At 43.4% G+C, this 11,234-nt stretch overlaps 1 protein-coding gene across 1 annotated transcript; it reads left to right on the forward strand.

Moving 5' to 3' along the window:
* The first annotated feature begins 2,992 nt into the window (after window positions 1-2,992).
* On the forward strand, window positions 2,993-8,920 carry LOC125552023 (DDB1- and CUL4-associated factor 8-like). The gene is given in 6 exon segments (XM_048715471.1): window positions 2,993-3,221; window positions 6,866-7,117; window positions 7,451-7,594; window positions 7,678-7,746; window positions 7,749-8,357; window positions 8,469-8,920. Coding segments are annotated over 6 exon segments (1,437 nt in total). The 5' UTR covers window positions 2,993-3,101; the 3' UTR covers window positions 8,712-8,920.
* Window positions 8,921-11,234: the final 2,314 nt, after the last annotated feature.

Raw genomic sequence — 11,234 nt, forward strand, 5'->3', positions numbered from 1 at the left:
GCTTGTGCCCCCCTCAGGGCACCCCAGTTGCTGCTCTGGCCCATTGGTAGTATTCTGGTCCATAAAAAATCCACAAAAAGTTTCGCGGTGTTTGGACTCTGTTTGATATTGATTTCGTGTGATGTAAAAAACAAGCAAAAAACAACAACTGACACTGGGCACTGGGTCAATAGGTTAGTCGCAAAAAATGATATAAAGTTTCTATAAAATGATTGTAAAACATCCAAGAATGATAATATAACATCATGGAACAATAAAAAATTATAGATATGTTGGAGACGTATCAGCAAAGAGGACGACAACGATGACGATGAATAAATTCAAGTAGTTCTGTTAGGTTCTAGAATTACGCATGTTAATTATGTATGAACTTCTGCATATCTTGTGATGGTAGTAAGTATTATATTTATATTTTATGAAGTTGTCTATTGAATTGTCACTACAAATCATCATAGAATATGCACATCTGTAGGATGGAAAGTATGTCTAGAGGGGGGCGATTAGACTACTTGACCAAATAAAAATTTACCATTTTCCTAATTTTAGTTGCAGGCAAGTTTTAGCAATTCTACCAAGTCAAGCAACACCCTACACATGCAAGTCTAAGAGTTATGCAACGGAAAGTAAAGACTTTGCATATGAACGTAAATGAGGCATCGAAGAAATCAAACGCAATGAAGACACAGTGATTTTTGGCATGGTTCTGATAGGTGGTGCTATCGTACGTCCACATTGATGGATACTTCAGCTCACGAAGGGTAACGACCGCACGAGTCCATGGAGGGCTCCACCCACGAAGGGTCCACGAAGAAGCAACTTGTCTATTCCACCACGGCTTACGTCCACGAAGTACTAGCCTCACTCGGGGTAGATCTTCATGAAGTAGGCGATCTCCTTGCCCTTACAAACTCCTTGGTTCAACTCCACAAGATCTTGGAGGCTCCCAAGTGACACCTGACGAATGTAGGAGAAACCACTCTCCAAAAGGAATAGATGTTGTTGTTGATGATGAACTCCTTGCCCTTGCGCGTCAAAAGATAGTCTCTTCAACACTCAGTTACTCTCTCACAGATTTGGCATGGGTAGAAGAATGATTGGAGTGGAAAGCAACTTGATGAGGCTAGAAATCAAGGTTCAAATGATTGGATTGGAATCTCTTGATCTCAACACATGAGTAGGTGGTTATGATGGCTCTCTCATAGAGTTAGTGGGGGTGGAGGGGTATATATAGTCTTCATCCAAAATCCAACCGTTACAACCTTTTGACTCAACTTAGTGACATTGAACCAAAAACTCGGTGAGACCGACCTATGTAAAAGATTCAAGCGTTGGGCATGTCGGTGGGACCGATCAAAGAATCTTGAACGGACCTATATGCGATGACCTAGGCAAGACCACATTTCGGTAATTTCGATTGGTTCAACTCGGTGATTCCAAAATGAACTAATTGGGTTACGGAAACTTGGTCAGTGGAAATTGGTGGGACCGATCATCATCTCGGTACAACCAAAATTCTAGGGTTTGGCTCTGGCACTGTCTAGGATCAACTCGGTGGGTACGGGTCTATGGAATTTGGTGGGACCGAGTTTGATTTTTAGGGTTTGAACAAATAGGATTTAGAGAAGGTGGTTGAGGGTTTTTGGAGCAATATCTTCAAGCACTTGAGCAATTGAGTCATGATCAAAACATTATCGTCTTTTAATGGTATTGGCTTTCCTACGTGCTCAATGTGGTCTTGGATCACTTAACAGAAAATGTAGTCTTGAAGCTTGTGCCAATCCATGTCCTTAGCACTTTGAGGGGTCCACATTCTCATATCCTTGCAACGCCAACCTCAGATTATGAGTGTGATGGCGAAAATAGGGCGGGGATGATGGACAAAAAAATTAGACGGAGGACATCAGATATAAAGAGCATCTCGTGCGTTGTTTCGGGCACTTTCGGTGCAAAAGGGAAGATGCCTTCCTACCAATCGACATGAGTGCTATCGCGTCAGGCGCAACACGTCAAGTGGCTGCTGCCACGCCCCATGGTGGCATGTGTCACGTCGGCCACGCCATTCCGTTTTTGTTTGTTCCAACGCATGAAACCTGTTATGCTCGGGCTGCCACCGTGGGCTGTCGCGGCAGGCCCTGCTACCTCCGGTTGTGGCGGCAGGTGCCACGTGTTGGCTGCTGGGCCTGCTGCCACGTACTTTTGTCAATAATGTTTGAAGGTGGTGTTTTTGTTCATTATGTTCAGGTAGGTGGTCTAAAGTAATAAAAATTCTGCACCTCGATGGCTCAAAACATCTTCAAGGGGCCGACGCCGAATTTATTTTTCATATCCCAGGGAAAAGATCATCCAATACGAAGCATATCTTGGCTTTAATGCAACCAATAACATGGGCAGATACGCTGTCCTGCTCGAACTTCATCCCTCCAAATCAATGGTCATTTGTCATCTCCACGGGTAAGGGGGCTTCCATCCGTCCCTATAAGTCAATGGTCGTTTGTCGTCTACACGGATAAAAGGGGTTCCATCCATCCCCGCAAGTCAATGGTCGTTATGGGTAACGGGCCTTTGAACCGTAAATCGACCAAAGGGAGAAATTATATCAGTGCTTCGATGACCGGGTAGAGGAGTACTCGGTAGAAGCATTCTACTTACTATATTAACCAATTTTAGGAATGACACATTTTGCACGCATTATTCAATCTTAAAAAGGAAAAATATGGGCGGGGACCAATGCATATTGTCCGTGAAACATGTTTAACACTATTTGTTTGAGTAACATGGCAGCAATTATTGGGCTTCTGTCCAGCAAAATTGTGAAATCGCTAACGATCCTGCCGTCGGTCAGTTCTCCTTCCAACTACTACTAGCTTTCTTTCCTTCTATACATGGGCAAATATATTTACGAGAGAAAACAAAAGTCCAGAGCAGGCGGAAGAAACGCGAAACGGAAACCACGTGGTTCGAGGGTCCAACTCCTAGAAACATCACTCGAGCAGCCTCGAGGTGCGAGCACGCGGAAGGCCTGTACTGTACCCGTTAAAACCCCGGCAAATCCCCTCCCATCTCTCGCGCTGCCTCTCTTTTCTCCCATCCCACCGCTCACCATGGCCGCTATCGACGAGGCCTCTGGCCGCCGGGCGGCCAGCTGCTTCTTCGAGGTCGGCCAGCGCGAGATCGGCTTATCCAGCTCCCGCGCTTCGTCCTGCCGAATCAGCGGCTCCGAGGTGCTCCTTTCTCAATTATTTCCATTTCAGTGTGATCTCCTGTACTTTTCTGATTTCGGTTGGTTTCTCGAGCGGATCGAGCATCGCTGACCGCGTATATCGTTAGGGAATAGGGAACCTTCTGCATTTTTCTGTCGGCAGGGGTGAAATACTGGAATAGGATAAGCATGTTCGTAGGCGGCAGCTTGGTCTTGCTGTTGGGCTATTGAGGTTATTTGGTTGCATATGCCTTAGAGCATCTCTAGCAAATCCGGCAAACCGCGGTCCTGCAAATTTCGTTTACAGTCGGTGGTACTCCATCAGCGAGTTGGAGAGGACGAACGTCATGTCGTACTCCTTCAACGCCGTCACGTGCGCCGCTGCAGCTTCGTCTCCAGCGGCGGCTGCCTCCTTCGCGTCGAACCACGCGCTCTCCGCCGCCCAGAGACGCTTGAGCGCGGGCGAGAAGATCCGGTCCAGCCGGTTGAAGTTGCTCCAGGCCCCGCTGCCGCCACTGCGGGAGAGGGCGCCGCGCACGCGCGCCTGCACCTTGCGCCACTCCTCCACCGCCGGGCGGAGGGAGGAGCTACCCACCTCGTCGTCATGGCGGCGCTTGCGAGGCGGTGACCCGCCGCGGCCACCCCGCAAAAGGCTACCGGAGGAAAGGGGATTTGTCACCGGAGATGTCGATTTACGGCGGAGGGGGATACGGGAAATGCCGGATGCGAATCCTAAAACGGGGGAGCTCCGGTGTATGTGCGGGAATCGAGGGCGGTTTACGGGCTGTCTGTTAAAAAATTACTGGTCGGGCCGTTTTATTAGGATCTACTCGGGCCTGTTTTTTGACACGAACCGTAAATCCGCCGGGCCGGCGAGGAGATGTCGATTTACGGCAGAGGGGGATAGGGGAAATGCCGGATGCGAACCCTAAAACGGGGGAGCTCCGGTATATGTGCGGGAATCGGGGCGGTTTACGGGCTGTCCGTACAAAAAATTACTGGTCATGCCGTTTTTACAGGATCTACTCGGGCCTGTTTTTTGACACGAACCCTAAATCCGCCGGGCCGGCGAGCTTTTAAGGGATATGCTAGAGATGCTCTTAGTCCACTCTTTGCTTTATGTACTTTGTACCGTAAAGCTCAAACCTCTGATCATATGGACACAGGTGCAGGGCCGGCTCTATGTTTTTCGGGGCCCTTGGCCAAGTTGAAAAAAGGGCCCTTATAGGTAATATATATGTACGCATATCCGATCATATTTTGTTATTCTGAGACGTATAACATATAAAAAATTGATAATCACGCAGACTATGTCATATCATGAAAGGAAGACTAATAAAGTAGCAAAATATTAAATATGAGAAACAATATTCCCTGCTAGTTTGATTACCTTAAATAGATCCAAATTCTAATTCATAGACAATAATGCTTCAATTCTTCACGAAAAAACCTCTTCGGGCATTTCTAGAAGCAAAATCATTGATGACAATATCAAGATCAATGTTGTCCAAGATATCCTTCTCAATACAGCACATGGCCAATCCATTCAATCTGTTTTTTTTGTTTCCTTTTCGCAGCACCGGACTTAGGTTTCGCCATTGTAACACCTAAATCCTAAAGCTGCAAAAAAAAAAATCAATAGATCAATACGACTAGAAAGATGATGAAACTGAAAAGGTAAATACATTTACGCCAAGAAAGCAAGAAAATCAACCGTACCAAGAAAATCAAGACGGGAATCACGGAATCAAGGATTAAAGGGCCACCTGATTGCAGCAGCCGGCGGCCGGCCGGCCGAGCGTCCGTGCGAGTCTTCGAGAGACAGAGAGAGCAGCAGGCGGAGGCGGACGAGCCCCCGAGGCGACCAGGACCAGACGCAGATGCCGAGATGCGATTCAATCGATCGAATCGATCAATGTAGTATGCCAGACGTCGTGCCTTTTCCTCTCCCGTAGTTGGGCTGGGCCTGTACTGATTCATTTTTTTCAGCCAATGTATAGTCTTATGTATCTGATGATGCCCCCCCCCTCCCCAGACCGGGGCCCTTGGCCCAGGAAAATCCTATTCGCCGCTCGCTGCGGCAAACTGTCGAGCGATCGCACAGGGGCAGCGCAGCGAGCGACAGAAATGGGCCGGCCCACACATAATGCGTCCAAACCGGTTTTGGGAACCTTGCAGAAGGTTCCCTGAACCGGTTTTTTCCCTGTATCGTTTTTTCTAGTTCTTTTTCGGCTTTCTATTGTTTTTTTATTTCTCTTTTTTTCGTTTCTGTTTCTTTTTCATTTTTTCGTTTTTTGTTTCTTGTTTCATTTTCTTTTTCAAGTTTATTTTTCTTTTTCAGAATATGTTCGTAGTTTTACAAATGTTTATGATTTTCTTTTTTATTTCCTTTTCTTTTCTTCTTGTCCTTTAAAAAACAAAAAACTAAATATTGTTCGTGTTTCCAAAAAATGTTCTCAAAATTCAAAATTTGTTCTCGTTACACAAAAAAGTACAAAAGTTCTGAAATTCAGAAAATGTACTGAATTTCAATTTTTTGTTCACATATTCAAAAAATGTTAGCTCTTCCAAAATTTCTCAGGATTTTTCAAAATTCTCTCCGTTTCAAAATGTGTTTTCAAGATTCAGAAAATGTTTGTGCTTTAAAAAATTGTTTGGACTTTCAAATTTGTTCGGAATTTTTCAAAATTTCTCTCCGTTTCGAAATATGTTCTCAAGATTCAAAAATGTTCATGCTTTAAAAAATTGTTCGCGCTTCCAAATTTGTTCAGGATTTTTAAAAATTGTTCACCATTTCAAAATTTGTTCTCAAGATTCAAAAAATGTTTGGGAATTGGAAAAAATATTCCAGCTTTCCAAATTTCTTCACAAATTCAATAATAGTTCTTGTTTTAAAAAAAATCACAAATTCAAAAAATGTTCTGGAAGTTTTAAAAATATAAACATTTTTGTTTTTTGTTCACAAATTCAAGAAATGTTCCCCTTTCTCAAATTTGTTCACATCATCAAAATGTTCCTGTTTTACAAAATTTGTACGAAAATTCGGAATATGTTTTTATTTTGAAGAAAATATTCATAATTTTGAAAAATTCAGTTGTAGGAGGTCGTCGGTTCGACCCAATAAATTATCTGTAGTCTTTAACTGTCGCGCTGCTAGTTGAACGTGAGAATGTCTACATTGCAGTGGTTTGCACGGCAGGCCAGTTAGTGCGAAGTTGCGTGTTCGAGTTACAGCGCGAGCGCTAGTTTCTTTTTTGCGATTTTTCATCTCGGGAACGTTCCGCCGCGTGCCACTGTAAATGGGCCGGCCCACGCTAGCCGCTCCTGTGCGAAGCGCCGGCATTTCGCCGCAGCGAGCGGCCTATAGGTGCTCCCCTTGGCCCAGGCCAAGGTGGCCTACCCCCAGAGCCGGCCCTGCACAGGTGTTCACTGTAGCCAGAGCCCCAGACCATTATTTAATAAGGACATACGGTCATACTGTTAGTGACCCGGGGCTCTCTTTTTGACGTGTTGGAATGTCATAACTCTGTTCTGGACAATATTTACCAAGTTCCAGTAGCTTGATAGTTTTGTACATCTTGGAATGTCATAACTCTGTTCTGCAATTGTGGAATTCTTGTGTTTCATGCTTACTGTTTGCTATTTTCATCTTGTCCTTGTGAATAGGGCCTAATTGTGCGGATGAGCCAATATGGAAAGTTGCGAGGTCATAGTGGCTGTGTTAATACTATAAGCTTCAATCCTGCTGGTGACCTCCTTGTGTCTGGTTCAGACGACACAGACATCATACTATGGGACTGGCTTGCTAAAACTGAAAAACTAACTTACCCTTCTGGACATCAACAAAATCTCTTTCATGCTCGTGTGATGCCATTTACAGATGACAGCACCATTGTGACCGTTGGTGCTGATGGCCAGGTGTGTCTCTACCCACGCTTGAGTTTTTTTCTTGCTGTATTAGTAGTATTAGTACTAATCAGATATTCACAAGTATCCCAATGACTATGTACTGTTTTTTATGTGACCAATATCACCCTTAGGAAACTCTAGAATAATAGCACCATACATGACTAACCAAAAGGTCACCTGTAAGCCATGTCTTCAAAAGCTATCTTCATAAGACCTTACAAGTAATTATTTTTCGGTATTGGTTATGTATGGAATGATTTTTCTGGTTATCAGGTGTCTGCAGATTCATTAAATTTACCATTCTGTTCTGATAGTCATTTCAATCCCACCACTTGTCCTCAGGTTAGGGTGGGACAACTGAAGCAGGGTGGTGAGTTCATAACCAAACAAATTGGGGAGCATCATGATCGTGCGTATAAGATGGCTCTCGAACCAGGAAGTCCTCACATACTTTACAGCTGTGGAGAGGATGGCTTGGTACAACACGTATGTCACTGCTCCGTTATATGCTAATATTAAAGCAACAATTATATTGCATCACACATTTGGATTGATTTTTTTTTTTACAGTTTGACCTGCGCAGTGATTCACCAACAAAGCTTCTCACCTGCTATTCATTCTCAAATAGAAGGCGCCGTGTGTAAGACTGAATACCATTGCTATTGACCCACAGAACCCTAATTATTTTTCGATCGGTGGCTCCGAAGAGTATGTACGGCTGTATGATTTTAGGAAAATAAACTTGGAGTCTTCAAGCAATATGAACCTACCAGTTGATACCTTCTGCCCTAAGCACCTTCTTATGGGTGGGGAGGTCCGTATCACTGGCATTGCATACTCTTATTCAAGCGAGTTACTTGTCTCATACAATGACGAGCTTATCTACCTGTTCGAAAACTATATGGGTCTTGGTCCGAATCCTGAATCAACACAGCCAGAGCATTTGGACAAGCTCGAGCAGCTACAGTCATACTCTGGTCACAGAAATTTCAGAACTGTTAAAGGAGTCAGTTTCTTTGGACCCAATAATGAATATGTTTTGAGTGGGTCAGACTGCGGGCATGTGTTCATTTGGAGGAAAAAGGGAGGTGAAGTGATGAGGATCATGCGCGGTGATAAACATATTGTTAATTGCATCGAACCCCATCCGCATTTTCCCTTCCTAGCTACTAGTGGGATAGACAACACGATTAAGATTTGGACACCTTCGTCAAGCAAAGTGATGCAATTGCCTCAATATGCAAATAAAGTAAGTCTTATGTTTTGTTGGTGTTGCACTCGGTTCGTATAGTTGACCGTGTACATGCTCTTGTTGTTGCACGGAGTTTGTATTTTACAGTAATGTTTTGTTGCATGACAGGTAATAGCTTCAAACTGGCGGGAGAGGCAATTCTATGCCTCCCGAGGAGAAGTGACACTTTCAGCTGACGTCATGATGCGTATCTTAAGATTGCAAAGTACACAATCTGAACTGTACGCAAATCATGAACCATCTGCTGCCGATTTCGCAACTGGTGGCGATGAGACTTTCTTCATTGGGCTTGGTGATGGTGATGGGAACCAAAGATCGAACTCTGATCCCAGGGAATGCATTGTGACATGAGGCCATGTGTTTTTAGGTTGCAACTTCACATTCAGTGATATTTTAGTGGCGGAAAACTGATTGGCAGTGTGTCACAACCTGCTACTTATTTTTTCTGTTATTGTGTTATTAGTATGTTAGTATGTTCAAATCTGTACTCAGTCTAGTAAAACAAAGGTGTTCCTTGTTTTTTTAAAAAAAAGGAGGATGACCCCAAGCCTCTTCATCTAGGAGATGCTCACTTTATTAATTATTTATAAAGACCTTATAAAGTAGTACATCAGGTAGTTTGAAGTCATCATCTTAGCAACATCTGTTGCTAGTCTTATCTATTTGATGAAGAGATGCTGATAGTCCGAGCTTAATACCAAACATATATCACATAAATGCCTAACATCTAAACCCGGAGGCCCCAACTAAGCCACATACTTGGTTTGGGGCGCAAACCGGTCCGACGCACTCTTATAGGTCGTCGTCGCCGTCTTTCACTGATCTATCTTCAGAGCAGGTATTGACGCATCAACCTTGTCAGGTCGGCCGTTGACGCTCAATGACGTCAGACAACACCTCCTCCCTGCGTCCCTGCGCGCATGTGTCCCGACTGTGATAACCGTGCATCATGTACTCCCTCCATTCCTTGATATAAGGTGTATAGATTTTTGAGAAAAAACCCAAAATATAAAGTGTATTGCGTTGCACTACTCGTATGGATAATTTTTTTAGGGATTTGATTACATTTCCTTATATTAGGCAAACTCCTCTATTTTCTCATGCCAATTAGTCTGGTGTAATCTCGCTCAAAACTTATGAAATTTTTTCTCCACGTGCGTTCTTTAATTTTCGTACCAAAAACTATACATCCTATATTTAGGAAAGGAGAGAGTATACAAGTTTCATGGGTTGAGAAATCAACACTGAAACCTAAAAGCATCTCTAGCAGACCCTTAAAAGTGATCAAACCCGTAAAAATCCGTGTTTTCAGTTCTGCGATATTAAAAAACGTCTTGAATAAAGCCCGTGAAAGTGGTCAAACCCGTAAACTTTTTTCAGGCCCATGAAAATCCATCCCCATGACCCTTTTATTTACAGATTTGAAGGCAAAATATAAACGGGACTGAAAACCGGTCAACGCTATGCGATAAGGAAATTTCGCCGTGTGCACACGGGCTTCGGTGACCTTCCGCCTCGGAACTTGTCAGAATCTCGCCATTTACAGCTGCTACGGCGTCGGCCTGCAGAGTAGATCGCAGGAGCAGCGACGGGAGACTCGAGAGCTACGGCGACGAAGGAGCTCCTGATCGATCCGGGCACGAACGAGCTAGCTATGGCGGACTACGGGAGCTGACTATGAACACGGCGAGAGAAAGAAGAAGACATGGGGAAGAATATACGCGAATATTCGGTTTTACGGTCCGAGTTTAAGTGGTTTGGCCACAGCCCAAACCGACCATTAAAATGCGTTTTTCCGTGAACTGAAAACCGCGTTTTTAGTTTCGTGATTTAAGGAGTCTGCTAGAGATGCTCTAATGTAACATTTAATAACACCTTCTTTCATGTTCAGCATACCTATATACTTCCTCCGTTCATAAATATAAGATCCTCTAACTTTTTGGGGAACTGAATTTATTATACATGTTTTAGTGTGTTTGTTTTCATTCATTTCGGTCCATATCTAGTTTATATTTTAAAATATTCAAAACATCTTACATTTATGAAAGAGGAAATATCTTTCAAGGAATCATTCCACTGCACCCAGAAACTTCAACAACTTTCTCTGAAATGTTCCTTCAGAGAAATGGACTGCATTTCGGCTTACCAAAAAAAAAGATGACCAGACTAATACTGCATTTCTGCATCTTAGAAGAAAAGGAAACCAAAGTCATTCCCGGAGTTGATCAACGCGACAACCTCACAATCCAGCGTGAGCGCGTGCCTGATGGTATTCTCTTACCTTTGTGCACAAGTAAGCTTTTTCGAAACCGTGAAGCAATTAGTAGAACGCCCGTGCGTTGCCGTGAGCCAATAAATAGATCTATTACGACTTGCTCAATTTCAGCTCTTTGGTCATTGTGTTATTATCCCTCCGGTCCTTTTTAGTCTGCATATAAGTTTTATCTGTAGTCAAAATATTTCTAATTTGATCAAACTTATAGAAAAAACTATTGACACTCACAATACCAAATCAATATCATTAGATTAATTGTGGAATGTAGTTTCATGTTTTATATATTTGGTATTGTAGATATTGATATTTTTTAATATAAATTTAGTCAAACTTTGCAAAGTTTGACTTGGTACAAATCCTATATGCGGAGTAAAAAAGACTAGAGGGAGTACTTCACTATGTTGTCACCCCACTCAAAGTCCGGCTGGTGTTTTCTTCGGGTCTATCAAATTGTTTAGTCCCATCATCCCAAACTCATGGACTAACATATGGAGCCGTTTGGCTTCGACTCTGCATTGCCACCCAACTCAAAATTCGCATATGTTTTCTCCAAGTCTGCCAAACTACCATGGGCATCTCATCAGCCAACTTTGAATTTC

This window comes from Triticum urartu, chromosome 4, assembly GCF_003073215.2.
Source record: "Triticum urartu cultivar G1812 chromosome 4, Tu2.1, whole genome shotgun sequence".
NCBI lineage: Eukaryota > Viridiplantae > Streptophyta > Magnoliopsida > Poales > Poaceae > Triticum > Triticum urartu.